Source organism: Xiphias gladius, chromosome 16 (genome assembly GCF_016859285.1).
Source record: "Xiphias gladius isolate SHS-SW01 ecotype Sanya breed wild chromosome 16, ASM1685928v1, whole genome shotgun sequence".
NCBI lineage: Eukaryota > Metazoa > Chordata > Actinopteri > Istiophoriformes > Xiphiidae > Xiphias > Xiphias gladius.
In genome coordinates this window covers 27,898,350-27,920,227 of record NC_053415.1, presented here as the reverse complement: position 1 = coordinate 27,920,227, position 21,878 = coordinate 27,898,350, and the positions used below count along the sequence as shown (strand labels likewise).

General features: G+C 47.0%; 1 protein-coding gene across 3 annotated transcripts in view; it reads right to left on the bottom strand.

The window, feature by feature from the left end:
* enox1 (ecto-NOX disulfide-thiol exchanger 1) overlaps positions 1–21,878 on the bottom strand; it is a 112,724-nt gene that overhangs the window by 9,439 nt on the left and 81,407 nt on the right. For 2 of the 3 annotated variants that reach the window (XM_040147574.1, XM_040147575.1), the window contains 5 exons: positions 19,918–20,130; positions 11,749–11,855; positions 8,878–8,995; positions 7,101–7,312; positions 4,547–4,669 (listed from right to left, as the gene is read on the bottom strand). In XM_040147574.1, the coding sequence (XP_040003508.1) occupies positions 4,547–4,669; positions 7,101–7,312; positions 8,878–8,995; positions 11,749–11,855; positions 19,918–20,130 (773 nt within the window). The remainder of the gene's footprint in view (positions 1–4,546; positions 4,670–7,100; positions 7,313–8,877; positions 8,996–11,748; positions 11,856–19,917; positions 20,131–21,878) is intronic. The other variant, XM_040147577.1, reaches the window with a different exon arrangement.

The window sequence follows — 21,878 nt, the reverse complement described above, 5'->3', positions numbered from 1 at the left end:
TAGCGGCGCGGGGAAAAGAGCAGATGGACAATCACGCGCCGGATCCCGTGGACACCGGCCGCCACAAACCACGATATCCTGCCAAAATCCCGTCAGACACACTCATCCTTCTCCAGCCTCGAGCCATCAATCTTCCTACCCCATCAGACATGCGTAAGGTTACAAATAACTGACAGCCGCTACAAACACACACAGCCATTCGTCCATCAGCAGAGCACTTCTCGTTACAGCAGCCAAAGTCACACAGAGAGCTCTCTCACCTTCAACCAGCTGTTTTCACTCAACAGTTTCTGGGCCAAAGGCGACCACATTTTAAAAAGCCCAGACCTTTGAGTGGGTCAGATTTAATGGTCACGGGTCATTTTTATTGGAAATACAAACTCTCTCCTTCACAGTTTATGCTTTAAAACTGACTGGATGTGAAAAATATGAGAGGATCAGTACAGCGGAAACGTGTACAGGCCAGTTGGTTTCTCAGCAGGAGTCCAACATGCTGTCCCTGTTCTGGGGATGTAACACAAACCTGGAATCAGTACAGTATTTGTACAGCTTCGACTGTTTTCTACTACCATTTCCCAGCTTCCCATAATCACATTTCTAATCATCATCATCGATTCTCACACCAAACACACACTCACGTCAAACTGATCAGAGCATTGATCACAAAGCCTGACAAACATGTAGACAGTTCATTAAACAGCCGGGAACACACAGTAACAGTGTGAGCTGTCTTACCTCAAAACTGACGTTTATTCCTGCAGGTTCACTGCAAAACCATTGACCCCCCTTATTAAAATCCAGACTCTGACGGGATATCTGGAGCTAACAGGCCGGTTTCCTTTTAGCTCAGATACTGAACATATTTCGTCCGGTACTTTCTTTTGACCACTTCTCCTGTTTATCTTCTCAAAAACCCTCAGTCATTCCGGTTTGTTTTCTATCCACCATGTGCACGCCCATCTCTCTGGTGATGTCCGTACGCAGGTTTATCCACGAGATGCCACTGACGTAACGGCGGCTCGCTTGCTTCTGCCTACATCCTCGATTCATCTGTATGTATCACTTGTAAATCTGAGCTGTCAAACCATTGAATAAAACATATCTTTTCTCTTCTCCCGTCTCTTCACCTCACCCTCCAAAACTCTGCTACCTACAGGAGACAGGTGTATTGATGAAATTGACAACTGACCAAAATAAAAAAACAAGCATAATACTTTATTTAACCCTTCCTTGTGTTTTTTCAGGCAAAGAGTAGCTGAGCAGAGCGTTGCACAAGCATTTTGAAAGAATCAATAAGACACAGATTTTACAAATCAACATAGAGGTCACAGCGGAAGCTTTATCCTTTGTTGCAACAACTGCGAGGTAAACGGTAGAAGCACCTGCCGGTGGGAAACCCTACGTTGTCTGCTGGACCACTGGGTCTGAATCCAGCCTTAGTCACTGTGTGTACGGATCAGATAGCTACGTGATATCTCCCTCTCTGAAGCAATAGGGGAAAAATGACACCAGGGATTTTAAACGAGCATTCAGAAGTTGAACCAAGCTGCTGTAGCTTTGCTGTTTGATCAGTTCAACCACTGAATGATCTGCATGGACGAGGGAACAGTGTGGATGAGAGCCAGTATCTCCAAAGTTGTCCGATTCACATGTTGTTGTGTCCTTAGCTGGCTTGCTAACATCCGCCACGGGCACGTCTACGTCAGGAGTCACCGCATTTTGTTTAGAGTTGGATGGTGTGTGCGGAGACTTCTGGAGAGCTGTCACTGAGGCTACGCTAGCAGCTGGATGGTCAGTAAATCCCTCCCCACTTTAGGCTAGCTGCTTTTTAAGCCTCAACGTCTTGTTTTCTGTTTTCACGCCTGGTAAATACAAAAGATGTGACGTGTGTGTGGAGCATTTCGAGTTGTTTAAAGGCACCAACGACAGAGCTGCCGAGTAATCGAAGTAAAGTAACGAGTAACGTAACTTATTACTTTGAATATTGTGTAATCAGCAGTCGTTTACAGTTTTATAGTAACCTGCCCAGCAACGGTTTAACCACTAACTCTGGTCCACACAAATATTTATAAACCCCCACACACACACCCCATGTCTCGGGTCACACCACTCGGCTCTCAGCAGGAGAACACAGAGAAATCCTCCCCGCAGGCCGGTTGCCATAGCAGCCCTCCTGTCCTTCCAACCTCCGTCATCCCTCCATCATTTTGAACCTATGTGTGTGTGTGTGTGTGTGTGTGTGTGTGTGTGTGTGTGTGTGTGTGTGTGTGTGTGTTTGTACACGTCTTTCAATGATTGGGTGGACAAGTTTGGGTTTGAAACCATCGCTGTGATGTAATTTTGTCCGGTCCTCACACCTTCTAAGGGCTGTTTGAGGGTCCAGACTAGAAGGTTTTAGGGGATCAGGTTAGAATCAGGTTTAGGTTAGGGTGAGGGTGAGGGACTGGGAATGCAACAGGTCAATGAGGATCCTCACAAGGCCTGTTGCCATAGCAGCCCTCCTGTCCTTTCAACCTCCTTCATCCCTCCATCATTTTGAACCTGTGTGTGTGTGTGTGTGTGTGTGTGTGTGTGTGTGTGTGTGTGTGTGTGTGTGTTGTGTGTGTGTGTGTGTGTGTGTGCACACTTTTTCAAGGAGCCACAGCAGAGAGGTTGGAAAAAGCACAAAAGAGAATGAATAAACAGCTGCTACTAACGCTGCAGCACAATGTCTTTGCTATGAGGACCTACCGTCCTGGTGTGTGTGGCCTCCCTGATGTGGGTGTGTTAGGACCTTAACACACTACACTGAGCTCAGAGAACTAAAGCTGACAAAGACAACGATATCTGCGTCACCTCATCTCAAATCAAAACTCCAACACACTGCAAAGGCTTCAGGCCACGGGCAGCTGGTTGGGAACAAGCATGTTCATTCTGCACCAGTATGCGAGGAAAGAATCACTTGGACGTCTTGTACTAAAAAACACTTCAGACGGTTAAAACAAACCGGCACTCGGTTTTCATGCCACCCTTAATCTTTGCAGTTCAGTCAAAAATACTTACATCAATTCACAGTTTATAGCACATGGTTTTACAGTTTGATTTGGTGGGAAAGGATCTGTTCTTTCAGGGAGCACTTCAAGAATCAGGGCAGCAACGATCAGTCTGCTGAACGGGCGCTGATTAAGGCCAGCTAGAGCCAGCAATGCAGGACAGGCTACAGAAAAATCAGAATACACATGTAGCAGCACCACGTGAAGGCAGTCTCTGGGTGGGTGTGTGAAGGTCCTTGTGTATATCCTGCTGAAAAGGTTTTAAATTTTACAGTAGTACGTCCCCACCAACTGGCAAACACATCTTTTACTCATTATGTGGAAATAACCCTGGATCAAGATTTCCCTTCTTATCCTGGCTTTGACTCAGCACAACTGGGCAGAATCTCAAAGCGCAGCCTGGGAGGAGAGTGTCTGGTTTGGAGACCTTGAAATGCTTCTCTGCTCTTTGCAGATGATGTGGTTCTGTTTGATTCATCGGACCGTGGCCTCCAGTGTGCACTTGGGAGGTTTGCAATCGAGTGTGAGGCAACTGGGATGAAAGTCAGCACCTCCAAGTCTGAGGCCATGGTTATCTACTGGAAAATGGCGGACTGATCAGTCTTGATTGGGAACGGGTTGCTGCCTTAGGTGAAGGCGTTTAAGTATCCTGGGTTCTCGGTCATAAGTGAGGGTGAAACGGAGCGTGATATAGACAGGCGGACTGTTGCGGGATCAACAGCGATGCGGACGTTGTAATGGACCGTTGTGGTGATTATTTACTGCTCGATCTACGTTATGAAACCTCATCTATGGTCATGAACTCTGGATAATGACCGAAAGAAATGAGTTTCCTCCTGACTCCTCCTGAGTCTGGGCTCAGCCTTAGAGACAGACTAAGGAGCTCCGACATCTGGAGGGAGCTCGGAGTAGAGCCGCTGCACCTTCATGTTGAAAGGAGCCGGTTGAGGTGGTTCGGACATCTGAACAGGATGCCTCCGGGGTGCCTACCTTTGGAGATTTTCCATACAGACACTTCCAATTGGTACAAGACCCCGCGGCAGACCCAGAACACGCTCTAGAGGGATAATATATCCCATCTGGCCTGGTAACAACTCGGGATCCCCGAAGAGGGGCTGGAAAACATTGCTGGGGAAAGAGATGTCTGCACTGCTTTGCTTAACCTGCCGCCTGTGACCTGGCCCCAGATAAATGGTGGAAAATTGATAGATGGACAAAAAAAATATTTAAATTTAATTAGATTAGAAAGTCACAATAAGGTGATTGATGAATCTAGTTGTTATGCCTAATTTACCACCAAGACAAGTATGACATCAAATTATCTTAATGCTTTCATTTTGTTTTTCTCGTCAGTGCAAACTGAGACTCACGCAGAGCTGGAGGTTCAAGCTAATGTCAGAGTAGGATACTTGTCAGGACTGTCGCGAAGATCTTACAGATTCCTACTGGGATCATTATTTCCTAGCAGACATAGCGTTCTAGATTATCTAGAGGACCATTTGAATGTGACACACCTCGGGAGTACACACCTTGTCTCGAAAGGTGAGCACCTCTCCCTCCAGGTAGCGATGTTCCTCTCTCGCCTGCTCCAACTCAGCTTCCTTACTCGTCAGCTTCTCCTGCAGGCTCAGGATTTGCTGGAAGACAAACACAGACACACACATTTATCTTTAAGACACAATTCAATGATCTTATGTGACTTAATCACATCAACAGGTGTGTCGCTATGAAGGAAATAGTTCGACATTTATAAATGTAATAATTATAATAACTGTACGTGGTGGTTCAGTTTTCATGGTAGAGCTTCATAGCCACTGACTCAATTGTTTCAAGTTTAAAGGGAATACTTAAAGGATGTAGCATAGCAAACTTAAACCTGAAATCACAAGCTGGAGGAAAGCCTCTAAGCCAGAGGTTTCCCGACTGTGAGGGGCCTCCCCAGACGTGAGGCAAAGATACTGTGGCGTGAAAGGCAGAGGTGCACGTAGGTGTTAGTTAGCTGCTGTAGTTGCCACAGCTCGTGGAGGCGATTAACTTGCCTGAAGCCACAGGAGCCAAGTCATACCATCGGAAAATCTGGCTTTACTTGGACTGACTTTGTAAAGACTGTGTCAGCTAACAACAGCATGTGACCGCAAACGGAGACCGGGAGTGTAGCGAGGTGGACCTAAAGGAAACTAAGGTCTCATAAGGCAGGAACAGACCCACACCACTGTGAAAACATTATCATAGACATTGTAAGGCAGGGTTTAAGATGCAGTAAAGATGGTACAGTGTGGGGTTATTGAGGGATGGGTTGGCCGGGGAGACACGGTTGTCTTTTGTCACTCACACGGTAACTGAATCAGTCCTGAACAAAGCCAAGGGAAACAAAGAAAAAACACCATTTGAACATTTTGCATATTTAGTCGGTACGGATGTATCTTCAAAAACTTAACTACTTGAACCCTGGAATGACTTTAGCCGATAAGAACAGTTATATGAATATGAACATTAACCTTAGGGGAAACTGCCGGGTCGTGTGTTCAGACCTGCTGAACGTTTGCGCATCCAGACATTTAGTGCTGCCGTGGGCGAAGCCAGACTCCAGATCAGCTCCTTGTGCAGGTGCTGAGGGTTTGTTGGTGGCAGGGGTCAGACCTGCTTGTCTCAGCGAGCAGGAGCAGGAAGTGATCAAATGACGATGCAGCGGGTACGTTCGCGCTGCCTCAGAAAAAAGAACTTTGACTGTGGGCTGCAGCTGGCGGTGACTCTCTATACTCACATTCACTACCTTCTCATTTTATAATGACGGCTGTCGTGACGGTGAGGCCATCTTTTACTCCTTAGAGATGCGGTTTGTTCAGCCATGGTCTTTCATCATAATCAGAAGCTAATTAAGTGAACTGACTAATTTTTATTGCATATATCTACATTATATTCATGATATAATTTCATCGTGACATTGTAATAAAGTATACTGAGAAACTATGAATTTGAACAACAAAGAAACCTATTTTATGGTCCCAGCAGCTCGTCTAAGCTGAGGGAACAAAAACAACAGCAGGTGCCAAACGGGAAGCGACAGTAGCGTGACGTTCCCTCTCACTGTCGGAAGTCAAGGAAGCAACACCTTCACAACAAAGCCAGCAGGGCCCGGTGCGAGTGTGTGATGTCTCTAATGTGCCTTGTTGAATCAATGCTGTCACTTTAGATCGAGGAAGACAGGAAGTCGGGTCAAATCAGGCCAACTCGTGGCAAACGAGCTCCGTGCTCCAACAAAGCTTTCCGTTCAGCTTTATGAGATCAGTGGAGCGAGGGATTATGGGAGGGCTGTTTAAGCGTGATGAATATTTTGCTGATACTGTGTAACTTGGACTAGTCTGACTGTGATTGAAGCACCTGCTTCAGCTGTGAAGGAGGGAAGGTCAAATCATACCAGGGTCCGTGTTTCTCAAGCATCTCAGTTCAATACGGAGTTGTACTTATCAAGGTGTGGCTTCCTGCAGGATTCACAACTTTATTTGATGACTGACAAACCCTCTGTCTGTACAGGTGCAACCCGTTGATGGGAAGCTGAGATACCCTTCATTATGGTATATATAAAGGCGTTCTCACTGAGGGCCCTTGTTGTGTGCATCACGAGTCACATGAACCTGATCAAAGTTTAATTTATGACTTTCAAAGTTCTTGTCTCTGACAGAATCATTGTTGCTACGCAGCTGCATTTTCACATCGGTTTCTGAGAAGAAATTCTGCGTTTCCTCTGAAGTCTGAAAATGTATACTGTTTTTGCCATAACAATCTTTTAAAAAGCTCAATGTCATCAATCCTTCCCAAAGCAGGGCTGGTCTGTGAGGATCGACCTGCCTGACATCCATCTCCTGCAGCCGCTAACGGGCCAGGACTCCTCTGGAGCTCAAACGAATATCAGCACAGACGGCAGTGAAGTTGGGAAACTGGATAGAAGGATTTTAATCCTGGTTCTAAAGTTGGACCAGCTTGGTTTGATGTCCTTCTCTGAGACTCTCGATTAAAATGGGCCCCCAGGGGCCTGATGGCGCTGCCCACAACGTGAGAGGAACCTACCTGCTGCATGTTGAGCATGCTCTGCTGCAGCAGCTGGATCTGAGCCTCTGGACAGAGCGGGTGCTTGGGTGTCTCTGCGTGGTCGTCATCAGGGCGGCCGGCTCTGCTCTGCTCCTTCCTCAGAAGCTCCACCTCGTTCCGGTAGGAGTCCAGCTGCCAACGCAGGGAGTCGTTCTCCTCCCTCAGAGAGGCCTGAGTCTGATCAGACACTCCTGCAGCGGGAGGGGGGTGGGGGGGAAGGGGAGGGGAGGTGAGGGGGAGGAGATGAGAGGAGGAGAGGAGGGGAGAGGAGGAGATGAGAAGGGGAGAAGAGAGGAGAGGAGATGAGGAGATGAGGAGGGGAGAGGAGGAGAGGAGAGGAGGGCAGGGGAGGAGATGAGGAGGGGAGAGGAGGAGAGGAGATGAGGAGGGGAGGGGAGGAGAGGAGAGATGAGGAGGGGAGAGGAGGAGAGGAGAGGAGGGGAGGGGAAGAGAGGAGAGGAGGGGAGGGGGAGGAGAGGAGGAGGGGAGAGGAGGAGAGGAGAGGAGAGAGGAGAGGAGATGAGGAGGGGAGGGGAAGAGAGGAGAGGAGATGAGGAGGGGAGGGGAGGAGATGAGGGAGGGGAGAGGAGGAGAGGAGATGAGGAGGGGAGAGGAGAGGGGAGGAGATGAGGAGGGGAGAAGAGGAGAGAGGAGGGAGTGAGGAGGAGAGGAGATGAGGAGGGGAGGGGAGGAGAGGAGAGGAGGGGAGGGGAAGAGAGGAGAGGAGAGGAGGAGGGGAGAGGAGGGGAGGGGAGGGGAAGAGATGAGGAGGGGAGAGGAGGGGAGAGGAGGGGAGGGGAGGAGATGAGGAGGGGAGAGGAAGAGAGGAGATGAGGAGGGCAGGGGAGGAGATGAGGAGGGGAGGGGAGGAGAGAGGAAGAGAGGAGATGAGGAGGGGAGGGGAGGAGAGAGGAAGAGAGGAGATGAGGAGGGGAGGGGAGGAGAGAGGATAGATTGTACCTGACAGGTATTTCCAGCCTCAGGTGAGTGAACAGAAACTGCTGTTTAATTCAAATGTTTTCTCTGTGACCTGCCACAGAAGCAGGTTTAACACTTCCAACTAGTTACAGAGTCGGTTAATCGGCTGATCAGACTCCAATAGAGGGTCGGTCGGGGAACGAGGGTCTGCGTCGCTGACCGGAATAAAGGGAAGGGATTTGCAGCGGAGGAGCGAGGAGACGAGGAAAATGGAACGGGGCCATGAAAAACCCTCTGTCGTGTCAGTGTGTTTCTCTGACAGCTGTCGACGGACGATCGGTTGGATTTGTGGCGGGTCAGAAGTTCCGGTCGTCTGTCTGCAGCCCGAGCAGGTCTGAGATCTGATTTCCTGCATGGCTGCTGCCAATGGATCCATTCTAAACCGCATCAGCTGGTTTTAGTGCTGGAGCTGAATTTCAGCTGTTGTGGCTGAACCGCTGTGAGATAAAGCTGAACTTCACTGCATCTGTCTGCATCTTCTCGGGCTCCTTACTTTCATTTCTTCTTCTCACTCGTCTTCCTACGTAAGACTGAACCGCTCACAGTAACGTTGGATGTTGGAAACACACATCCGACGTTCTTAAGTCAGTGTGTCGCTGACAGAAAGAGACACGCTCCAGCAGCGTGGCTGCAAACAAACATTGTGTTATCAACTACAAATGTCAAAAAGGACAAAAGAAAACAGAAGAAGAGACACAGAGAGAAAAGGCTTATGAAACACAGCTCGTTTGTTAAATGTGTGATTTGGAAATATGATATTAATACTGGTCCATCATACCATTTTCCTCAGTGCGCATCTTCTTACAGGGATTTTCGTCCAGATCGTCATCTGACATCTCCATCTCCTCCTCTCGTCTGATGCCCATGATCTCCTCGCTGTGAGCGTTTCTCAGCTCCTGAAACATCACGACCAGCAGACAGACAGAGTGACGGTCGTCCTCAGCACCGCAGCGCATTCACAGCTCAAGAGGCACTGGGATGTCCTCGAATGTTTGGCCACGAAATAGGACATACACTGCCGGTGGTACCGTATTTACCAGGGGGCAGCGGGGGTGAAAAGCTGGGGGTCAAAGCAAGGTGCCAAAACGCTCTTTTAAGCTGTTTGTATAAACTCCTAACCCCCATACATAGACCCGATGGCACTTTCTAAAAGAACAAAACCCACGAGGGACCGTCTTGTGTGCGGCGGGTTGGCTGGATGAGACGACTGAATACACAGGTTCTGGTTACGAGGCTTGACCTTAACCCAACCGGTGTCCTGCGCTGAGTCCCTACCGACACCAGGTCCGGGTACCAGAGCGCGAGCTCAGCTTTCAGCCTCTCTGGAAGCTGAAGCGAGGCTTCGTCAGAGCTCAGCGAAGAGCAGAAAGTGGCTGTGACTGCAGTGTTTGGTGTTTCAAACAGAAACGGCTGCAGCTTTTTTAAAACTACTGACTCTTGTCATTTTTTTCTTTTTAACTTTATTTCATTTATTGTGTGTCTCATCTCTCTGTTGTGGCGTTAATCTCATATCTGCCTCTGACCAAATAATTCCTCTGAGTCCCAAGAGGCTGTTTACTCAAGCATTTAGCCGAGTCTTTACACCAACATTTGACTTGCTGCCTTTCCTCAGCTCAGCGTCTTCGCTCTCCTGCGCTAATTTACTCATTTACCCTTTATTGAAACAGTGAGTTGTTTCATTTGAAAAAAGAATGAAAAATGCCTTTCACGGTTGCCAGAAGTCCAAGGTGACGTCTTCACATGTCTTGTCCAGAACCCAAAGAGACTCAGTTCACGACGGAAGCAGAAAATCTTGAAACCATTTTTCCAGCTCGGCATTTTTGGCAGAAAGAAAAGACTTAAACAAATATTTCTTTATCAAAAGAGTCGCTGATCAATTTCAACCAATGACTTGATTCAGCTCTAAATCAGCTTTTTATCTTCCTTATGAAGGAATTCATAAAGATGCGTACGAGCAAGTGAAGGTGAGACGGAGACAAGAGAGCCTCGGCCACCACCTTCAGGTGGTGAAGCCCCGCCCTACGATCCCTCTGATTGGCTCGGTTGGTCAGGTTTAGGCATGAAGAGCGGTGAGATGGTTAGGGTTGGAAGAAAATGCCAGGGTCGGAGCCAATCAGAGGCAGGGTAGGGGCGGCCTGCGCCCAGCTGGGGTGGGAAAAAAAATAACGCTGCTCCATTATCTCTCATCTCCCTGATCAGATCCGCTTTCAGCTGCCACTCGCATCATCTCAGCACATTTCTGACAGAATAGGGAAAACGTGCAGCATGTTTCCTTACACTTAGCGGCAAAAGCCAGTGCTGCTGGTATAGAGACAGGAGTACATGGAGACTTACCACGGATACTAGCCATTAAAGGAGGGGCTGTCACAGCGGGACTGTAGCATGCTAGAGATGTGTGCCGTGCGCCCATCACGCTCTCTTACCTCTTTTTCCGACCAAAAATACTCTACGTGCTGATACCGAGCCGGCTCAGATGGAGCTTCTGTACAGTCCGATCCTCACTTATCACACTGGACCGACTTTGGCGATGGAAGATGTAAAACGCAGGGATAAAGACAAAGCAAAGAAATAGAGTGAAATGCAATGCACCTTGTATTTCCTTCCATGCACGCATCTACTGAGGCATAATTCCATTCAAAGCCCATCATAAGGACAATTGTTTGGCTTCAGCTTTGTCTTCGATTGAACGGGGTTTCTGTGTGACATGGCGTTTCCTCGCCACACGAAGAGGCGATCGTCATCCTGAGGGCGGCCGGCGAGTCACGTGAACCACGTAGCTTGGAATAGTTCCCAGCCAGAGATTGAGAGCTGTTGTTTTCTACTGGGGACGGTGGACATCTGAAACGTTGTCTATGGAATGTATCGTCTGCTCTGATAGTTGGTGTGAATTCATCAAGACCCCACATTTAATGCAGAGCCCTGTTTTCCGTGCCGTGATTTGATTTTAGTGTGTCGAGGAAAAGTCATGACAACCGATTCATTCAGCGATTAGAGACAAAAAGCTGAATCATTTTAAAGGTGTTTTTCATGTTACTACGACACAGTAAATGCTTACACAAAAAGGAAACACACACTGTACAACAACGCGCACTGCACTTCACTCTATTTTCTTTGTTTTGTTTGGATTTCGACACTTTGCCGTACCGGGCCCACACAGGTCGAGCAAACTGAGCTCCCTGCAGAGCAACAGATTGCTCCACGAATGTCGACCGAGCCGAAAACGGACAAATCCTCCCTCCTTCGTACACGGCACTCTCGCGCTCATCCTTGTCATCTAGATTTTGACTCCGGATGAATAATTGATCGGAAACTTAACCCTGGAAACCACTGTTGCCATAGCAGCGCCTCACACTTTCGAGAAGCCGTCAGATCCTTGCCTTACATCCGGGCTGCAGGGAAAAGGAGGATGTACCGGCTCTGGTGATCAGAGGCCGGTGTCTGTCTGTCTGTCTGTCTGTCTGCCTGCTGCCTGTCTGTCTGTCTGTCTGTCTGTGAGGGTGAAGCATCCAGAGAAACAACAACAAGGGCACTGAATACAACAGATCCTACGGGGCTGTCAGCCGGCTCTCTCCTGGGGACTCAGAAATGACAGCAGAGAAGAAAGCAGTGGGTCGGGCTGGGAGGAGAGAACAGAAAAAGGTATACCAACCTCACACTGCTTGCGCCAAATGTCTATGTTCTTGCGCTGTGCTTTTGAGAAATGGTCCCATGCCTTTTGCCTGGTGGCGGCGGTGAAAACGGTGGTGATCTGCTCGACTTTGGAGTGAACAGGGAGGAGGAGGAGGAGGAGGAGGAGGAGGAGGAGGAGGAGGAGGGTCAAGACAAAACAAGCCGTTTATGTAGCATTGTAGCACTGACTTTGGCTCGTACAGCAGACAGAGGAGAGACCGTGGACATACACCGACCACAGCCTGGGTGAACGCAGCAGGCTGGACCTGGCTTTCACATTAAAGGAACAGTTCACTCAAAAATGAAAATAGCGTCATCATTTGCTCAGGTCAGACTCCATGAAGGTTTGTCATCTTGCAGCCACGTAGCTAGTTAGATGCCTTATTCTTTCTCCTACAAAAAGTCCACGGATACAACACGTCAGTATGTCTAAAACACACTACCAGGACCAAAGTATGTGGACACATAGGGCCCTATTTCAGTCACAGAAGCACAAACTCCCGGCGCAGAGCGGTTGCTCTTGGGCTCACGGGCTGCGTGGGCGTCTCCGCCTGCCGTTTTGGTTCACGTAGGTGAAGGTGGATATAGATCAGAGGGTGCGGCGATCGATAAACACGCAGTCAGCCACAACATTAACACTGGTTACCGGTGTTAATGTTGTGGCTGACTGATATACATACACACTATATATCTATATACTGTATATGTACTATCTCTATATATATACACATACATACATACATATATATATATATATATATATATATGTATGTATGTATGTGTATATATCTGTATACACACACACACACACACACACACACACACACACACACACACACACACACACACACACACACACACACACACACACAGTGTGTATTCTATACTCCCATCTGTGAATGGAGAAAGAAAATTTCAAGGTCAGGAAAATACCAAACTGTCAAAGCGCTGCTGGAGCTGGTTGTTGCACTTTCATGAAAATAGGGCCCTTAATGTTCAGTGGTCTTGGCTGCTTAGCTCCGGTGAAGATAAGTCTTAATGCTACAGTAGTAGTGATGTCTTAGCCAGTGGTGTGCCTTCAACAGTTAGCGCTTGGCCGTTTGCTGAGCGGTTTTCTGCACCTGTGTGATTCGGGTTCTTCTCATATGACATGAGTCTGCGGGGCTCTGCTTTTTCACGTCTAACTAGTTCCTGAGCAACGGGAATTTGATGTACTGAGACTGTTCTGCATCACTGTTACATATAAAGGTACTTCCTGTGAATAGGGAATTTACAGAGCGGTGAACAGTGACAGTGAGAAACCTGTGAACTGTCTGTTGTTGAGTTTCTTCAGTCGTCTGTGTACGGTATTTTACTGTATTACTGTATCGTATTGTTACCGTACTGACTGGAGATCTCAATGAGAAAGGACAAAGACGCATCGTTTAACTGACTGAGGCAATGATGAAGGGCCGTTTTGACTTTTGGTGGCGTGTTTTGAGAACAGCAGCAGTGTCTGAGAAAATAAATGTGTTCAAGCAGTTGAGAAAAAACTGTCAAGCAAAACCAGCCAACACATGAACTAGTGGCAGTGCTGCTGCACTGAACACAACTGGCCCTGCGAGACTAGATGGACGGACCTTGTGCGGAGTCTGGTCTGACTGAGCAGATGATGACAGAATGACTGTATGTGGACTAAAGTGCTCCTTTGAAGAAAAGCCCCAAATGTCTAAGTGAAACTTTTATCTGTAGAATAAATAAAACGAAAGTCATTATCAAAAATCACTGAACCGTCTTGACTGAAATTCAAAATATCAGTTTCATAATATTAAGTGGGTTAAAGAGGACAATGGATTGGAACCCCTGATCAACAGAGTGTTAGTTAGTGATGCTTGAAGAGAAACACTGTAAATAACAAATATCTAATATAATGTATAGTTAATAGAATATAATTACTTAAAGTTCTCACTTAAAGTAACAAATGAACTAAAACCAATATGGTTATGTTGTTAGCACATTAAAGGACAATTCAGTTTTATTTCACCCTGGTGTACTTCCCATAAACGGGGCTAATGTGACTCTAAACACCTCAGTTCTAGAGACTGGAAGAATCCAGGACTCTTCCAAAACTGCGTGTGTCGGGGCAACCGGCACGAGCCTCCTACAGCTTTTCCCCAAAAAAGTTAGTATTACATGAATCATTTCAGACGCTTGTCGCGGAGTCTGGCCCAAAATAAACACAGAGAGATGCCGGCTTCTAGGGATCCAGACCCGGGGCGACCTGCCGCCTGACCTAACCTCCCTGCATATTCGCCTGCACACGCAGGTTTGTTTACGCCTGCGGCCCACTTTCAGTGTCCTCTGAGGAAACTCAAAAAGCCAAATGCAACGACGGATTATCCTGTGGATTATCATGAGGACGATGGCTAGTCTTTTGTCTTTGACGGCCGAGTGTATTTACTCAAACCAGAGTACACAGACGATGAGGTAACTCAGATGGAAGAAGAGACAGGAAACAAGACTGTCCTGGAAGACAGCGAACCTCGGGAAATTGGTTCTGGTCCTGGGGTCTACCGAGTGTGGGACCATGTTGGTGCCAGATGTGGAAAATTCTTCTGTAGAAGTGTGCACCGATGAGAGCGGTCTCAGCTGTGTGACTGAATCACAACAAATGAATTTGCAGCTTTTATCGACATTGTCGTCCTGGAGACTTTGCTTCGCCTCAAAATCAACTGAAGACTAGAAGACCTTGAAGGAATTCATAAAAGGTATCAAGTGTATTTTTTGGCTAAACTGAAGTTATCACTGAATCGACGTGTGTGATTCCAGTGAATAATTTCCAGTGAGAAACAAGCTGTCTTCACTTAGAGACTGTTTTTACAGAGGACTGATAAGAGAGCTGCGTCACATGGTGCAACGACAATCCCCTGAAGTTCAGTATCAGCAAAACCAGTGGGCTTGTGGTGGACTACCAGAGGGACAGGAGGCCGCCTGTCCCGGTTGTCATCCAGGGAGAGGAAGTGAAGAGGGTGGGCTCCTATAAGTCTGGTGGAAAACAGAGATGTAGCCATGACAGTAAACAAGGCTTCAGATGTGGATGTTGCTGCAAAGAAGCTACAGATACTAAAAGGTGGCCGCTTCTCGCACGCAGCAAAGAACATCTGTACAATCGCCACAGTTTCAAGGTGTCACCAGGTCAGTACCCAGCCAGATGTGAGCTATGGTCACGGTCTCCCCGTCTGTTCCTGAGTTATGGCCAGGACACCGTGATGTCACAGAGAAGCTGACCCTTGACCTTTTGGATGTCATCACTTCATAATTTTATCCTATTAGACATTTGTGTGAAATTCATTCTGTCATAATCAGAGTATGAGTTTTTGAGTTACTGCCAAAAACCTGTTTGTGAGGTCACAGTGACCTTTGACCTTTGACCACCAAAATATGATCAGTTCATCCTTGAGTCCCAGTGAACGTTTGTGCCAAATTTGAAGAAGTTCCCTGAAGGCGTCCGTGGGACATCGCGTTCGGGAGAATGGGACGGACGTACGGACGTAGGGACAGACGGAGGCCGTCTGGACCAACGCTCAGTTCCCCACACGGTAAGAAAAAGCCATTACAAGCCGTTAAACGGTGTGTGAGGGATCACAGTAAACACTAGCATCTGGTTTGACAGTTTCCTGGACTCACTGCGACGTTTTTCTAAGAAACAGCTGGAGGCTCTACATGGTCCAGCGGTGTCGATGACAACTGCTCGGCTTGAATCGTCATGTTCTTCTCGCAGCGACTCGTCTGCTAGTGCTTATCTATCACGAACACACACCCAATGGAAAGCGATCCACAGCCTCACACATGAAAACAAACCGACCTGGAAGTTTCGAGGCCCCTTTCTGCGTTCACTTTGGGCTAAACCCAGAGAACGGTGACCCGTGTGAAAATCCCGTTTGCTAGGGAAAGCTGCAGGAGGCCCGCGCTGCTCGCCCCGACGGACATTGTTTCGCGAGAGCCATCCTCTCCCCGAATCTCCACAGCAGAAGAAGAGAGCGTGAAGTCGCAGCGACCTATGGAGCCGCTACAGCCGCATTTACGGGAAATACACCAGGTTTCAGTGAAGCAGAACGACCCTTTAAGGCTGTGAGGAGAGTGTCATGTGATGAGCAGGTCTCTCTCCAGGCCGGTGCTCCGTACTTACTTCACCTGCAGCCTCACCTCCTTCAGGACTGACAAAGGCAACATTTATCCAGAACGGATGGTGATTTTTTGGATTCAAGACACAACATGTTGAAGGTTTAGGTAGAAGTCGTAATGTAATTATTTAGAGTAAGAGTGGATCAGGACATAACTGAAGGTGCAGTGAGAAAAGCCATACGTTCTGTCAAAATGCTGCCTTTCAAAGTGTTGCTCCGACATTTTATTCGTTGTCAGCAGTGACGGCACTTTTTATTTGCCAAACCTGAACAAACATGAAGCAAAATCCACCCATTTCAAACAGCATCTGTCTGCTCACTGTGCTCAGGACTTTCTCAGATGAACAGCAGAGACAAACGACCACACCTACACAGAAGGACGGACAAAAAGACACAGCGTGCGGACAAACGGCCAAAGACTAACAGTACGTACTTACCCCTCTGCAGCTCTCTGAACTCCAACAGTCTCCCTCTCACAGCCGCGGCCGCCAGCAGACTCACAAGACTTGTTCACATGTTAACACGCACAGTGTCCTGATGCCAAATATCCGCCGCGTTCTGACTGAGCTGCATCGACTCATATTAATGCGGAACCTTCTTCTCCACTCTCTTCGTAAAACGCCGTTTATCTTATGGCTTTTTCTTGGCTGATGGGATTTGCTGTCATTGTTTGTTCTCTTATATTTTATAAGTTTGTTTTGTTTACCTCTGTTTCTACTGCAACTCCCTTTGTAACTGTACCACATGAGGAGAGTAATTATTGTCTTGACACAGAATCAAAGTCACAGTCAACAGCTTTAGGCTCCTATCTCTCACCAAAATAACCCACGTTAGCTGGTACGAGGGTAATAATCAGCAAGCCGAGTTATTTACAACACACCTTGGCATGTTTTCATGATTCTTTGTCTCTTAATAGCGTCGCCAGTGGTAAGAGCTCTACTGTGGCACGTGAACACCTTATCCAGGTGTGCAGGCGGTTAAAGCATCAGAGCAGGCAGCCGCTCTGCCACAGCTGCCGAAGACTGTCCGGTGTTTGTGTGTCCACCGGGTCTGTGACCTCACTGCAGCTCGTTTCCTTGTCTTTACACTGCGGGTCTATTTTTGACAGAGCAGCTGAAGCCTGAAATTTACCTGTGAACATTTGTATTTTATATTTCATTTCACTTTGTTTTGAGGAACAGAATCCGGTCATTTCTGTCTCCTGCTGATTCACATGCTTTCATTGTTTCCTGCCTCACGCACTTGTGAATAATTCAGTATGTTTTTCTGGTTCTGGTTAATCTGGTTATAAGTTAGGACTTGGTGGAGACCAAACCAGTTCTGAAAGAGAGTGAATACCGTGTTTTGTCCACCCCGACCTCCTCCTAACGCAGACTTTGTCGCCCCCTTTACTACGTCACCTGACTTCCCCCTCTGCTCCTATTACAATCACTACGGCCGCTAGAGGTCGCCTAACTATTAAAACGTAACTGCGGGCCGTAATGAGCTGCTGCACAGTCGACCTGTGAGCTGGTTTTTCACCGGGGGGCCAGACTGCATCAGTCTGCACGCATTAAAACCGCAGCTGTGCTTATCAGTCGTTGTGTGTCGGCTGCTGAAGCCTGACTCTGAAAAGGTCAGGGCGCTGTCACTCAGCCGCCTCTAACACCTCTGTGCGGCTGACCTAATCACCACCTCGCAGGGAGCTGAAGATAATGGAGAAGATGGGGAGACGGATCGGGGAGTGTTGTCATGGAGACTGGCCCGAGATCCTCGCAGGCTTTAGAAGGGATGTGGTGAAAATGGCTTCGCGGCCGCACCACAACCTGCAGCGGTGTGAGGGGGGGTCGCACTGTGTGCTGATGGGGATGGGACTTTGACAAATATATGGGGATCGCATTTGTCACGTTTAAAAATATCCCCAAATAATATTGACGACGGTGGCACACACTATTAATTTCAGTGCTGCCTCAGTTCTAACATATCAAAAACTCATGCCGAAAGCCTCGGCGCTACTGCGAGCTGTCAGTGTGTCAGTGTTTGAGAAGATCACACCGTTTTGGTCCACACCATCGTCCAAATCCAGCGCTCTTTACCTTGGATTATTTGACACATGGTAAAGTATTAAGAGTTGAGCTCCGCATATGGTCTCATTCTATAATAACACCAGCTGATCATCCTTTCATCTTTTAATCATTTCATCACGAACTACAAGGAGTCATCATGACCTGTGACCTTCAGTGTCATATACTGTGGTCTCTTGTGGTTTAGAGTTGGGTATTGTTTTTATAGGTTGTATTATTATACAATTGCAGCTCCAATATACACTCACTTGCCAGTTTATTAGGTCCACCTAAGAGATGCAGTCTAATACAACAGTCCTGCAATAAACCGGACTGTACAGAGAACCGAAGTGAAAGTGGAACCTGCAGGTTTTGTTCCAGAAGTAAGAAAACCCAAATTCAAAATCCCATTTACATTTGTGACCATGCTAACTGAAAAAACAACCTTGAAACAGATACTCTCTCAACAGTCTGCTGCTTGTCTAACTTCATGTATTTAGATAAGTAGTTGGTAGTTGTCATTGTTTATTTAATATTTATGTTTTTAGCTGCCTTTACCAAACACCATTTCCCATAAGCACTTGACATTTGTGGGCTAGATGTCAAGGGGGGACCTGTCTGTAGTAAGAGCAGGACACAGGCGACTGAACGCTGCGCAAGTTGTCAGACTCGTCAGACAGAGTTTTACAGCTGTAAAGTTGAGAAAATATCAGAGAGGGTTGGCTCAGTGGCGGAAGAAGCAATCGGATACTCTACTTAAGTAACAGCGGCAAAGACACAAACTCAAAATACTCGACTGTGGAAACTCCTGCATTCAGAACATTACTCAAGTAGAAGAATGTAAGTTTTACTAGAAAAGTTTACCTAAAGTATGAAAAGTAGCAGAACTCATTATGCAGAGAAGTGGTTATTCTATCATATATCATGTTTTTGGATTCATGCAGCAGTGTGTATGTTGCATTTGAATCCTGTGGTTGTTTAAGGTTTTAACTACTGTTGGGAGACTTAATCACAGCAATGCGTCATATTCAGTAAGATGTTTTTAGCGTCGTTGTCCTGCAAGAACCACCTATCTCTAAAATGTCAAAAAATGGTTAAAGGTGGCTGGAGACTCATCTCAGCCCATAAAGGACGTCATCCTTCAGTTTATCAGAAGAGGTGAAATTCAGAATCACCAAAGTTGGAGATACATGGTTTTCCACTGGGCAGGAGGGGTATGAATTGGTGTCGTCCAAAGGGAAACGAGTAACTGGGAGACAAATGTAGCCGAGGAAAAAGAACGACATTCACCTCCAATTTCTGTAAACGTATAAAGATGCATGAAATGGAAATACTCAGGCAAAGATTGGCTTTGTACTTAAGTGCTGCACTTGGGTAATTACTCATCCTTTCATTACATTCCACCACTGCGAAGGCTGTACAACAGAAAACACGTCTGTGTATAACACATTACAGTGAATCCGCACGACTCTGAAACAGTTTCAACACAAACTGAACATTGGAGCCTTCGTGGAGGAGGGTTCACTGCAGGACTGTAGGATTCGACTGCGTTAGCTTTAGCCAGGTGTACCTGCAGAAACAAAGTGGTGACTGAGTGTATACTTTTTCTGTTTTGCGAGGCTGCATTCAGGGATAAGGTTTTTTTATTTTACAGAATATTTATTAAGTTGTAATATTTTTTTTTCAATCTTTCCTTTAGCTGAATTGTTTATTTCACCCAGCTGTTGCCTAATGGTCCAACGTTTTCTCCTCTCGATGATGAAGCATTATGAAACATGAAGCAAGCTACTTCTGGAGCGAAAACAAAGTCACGAGTTGAACTTACCCGAATAACTGCACGGTCACGGTTATTACGGTGGAGATTTCCCACATGTGACACGTCTGTTCCCCTGGAAACGTCTGGCAGCGCGACTGAAAGTGTTTAAAATAATGAGGGCTCCTTACACTGTGTTAATATGGCCAGCAGGGCGTTCTTGAAGGCCTCTTTGGCGCGCTCCATCTCTTCCTCGTGCTGAGCTTTCTCACTCATCAGCCGGCGAACGTGGCTGTTGGCTGACTGGATCATGGAGTAGAAGTGATTGGCGGTCCTGCGGTTGACTTCACCCCGGTCGATCCAGGTGAACAGCACCGCCGTGGCCTCGCTGAACTTATGGTCATCTGTCAGAAAAAGGCAGAGGAGCGTGAGGTGCTTACACGGGAAAACAGCTGACGGTAAAACGATGATCAGAATACATCTGCACAGGTTTTCTGATCAGTACCAGTGATTCAGTTAGTCTGACAATTCTCTCCAGGCCCAGTCTTCAACATGAAACAGTATCACACGCTGCAGTTAGCGAGCTTACCGGACTCTAATATGACAATATGTCTTTATTTTTTAAAGTCAGAGCTGAAAGAAACATTAAAGAAAGATATGAACTGAATCCCAACTAGAACCCCAGATTCCCTTCCAGGCAGAGTTTCCTTGTGTGCCCTTGATTCGAGAAGTAAAAGTCTCATTGATTTTTCCCAGAGACCATGTTATGTGACTCTCAGTTGGAGCTCTGCGGCAGCTTGGACGGACATGAAACTCTCTGAGTTCAATCATCACTACAAAAGATGAATGACTGTGTTAGACACTGTCTGGTCCTTTGATAAAAGTTGAATGTACGAGCCTGTGGACATAAAGACTTTGAGGGAGGAGCTCGCTACGACTCCCACGGTGCATTTCGGCAAGAAAACATCCAATCACCAGGCTTAAAATTCTGTTTCATGTTTGTTACATGTGTCCCTCATGGTGGACGGCAGCCTAAGGTAGTTGAGTAAACTAACTTCACAAATTCACGTTCATTCAGCGATGAAGTGGTTGGAGTTTGCGGCACCTCTGACTGGCAGCTGAGGCTCCGGGAAGTTCCTGGTCCCGACCAAAGTGTCCAACCTGTCCTTTAAAATGTCCACGATTTCAGTCTCAGCCGCTCCTTTACTGTTCCCACCTACTCTTAACCTCTAAAATGAAATCCCTCCCGATGCGGAGCCCCTCTCCAGCCACTTCACACCCAGCGATGACTGAGGAGTACAACGCGAATGCCCTTTCATGGGACCTTTTACATTCAGTCAGGCTAAACTAACAACAGAGCAGCTAGTGAGGATTAAGATCCTTCTCTTGGGGCCATCACTGTTCACGGCTCTCTGAATTACGCCACAGCCACTGAACACAAAAAGCATTTTGGATTTTCAACTTTTCAACCAAAGCCACAAACTGCATTCGGTCTCAGTGCTGAGTCTCTTCGGGCCTGTGTCGTGTGCGTTCTCCCCCATTTGAATAATAATTGAACGGTGCCACGGAGCCACGGACGACGGCAGAACAGAGTGAATTAGAGAGCATTTAACGAGCTCAATACCCACTGCAACACAACCTGTAAGAAGACACTTTTCCCCGCTCCGATAAAGCCCCATTCACACAGAGCAGCAGATTACAGTCACATTACAGCGAGCACAATGAGGCGCTGCTGAACAGGGATGACTGAGAGAATAATGGAAATTTATTTCCCCCGCTGTTTGCGGTGAAGAATGAATTCAAAAAGGTTATTCAGAGAGAAGACATGCTTGTTTATGTTAGGTATTAGAGGATGGATGGGAAATCGGCGCAGAAGCTGAGGTTTGGGTTTCGTCGTTAAACTGGAGATTTAAAGCAGAGGTGGGGAGAGAAACAAGAGGTAACTGCTAGTGTTGGGGAAGCTACTTTAAATGATATTATTATTAATTTATTCTGTTTTCATTAGTGCTACTACTGTTGAGTAAATGCATGGTCATCATTTCGTGGTGTAATTGATATGACGCTACATATCTGCTCCGTAAATCATGTCCTACGATCTCCCGGAGGGAGCAACTTATATTTTATTCATTTATTTTTGTTTCATGATGGTTCC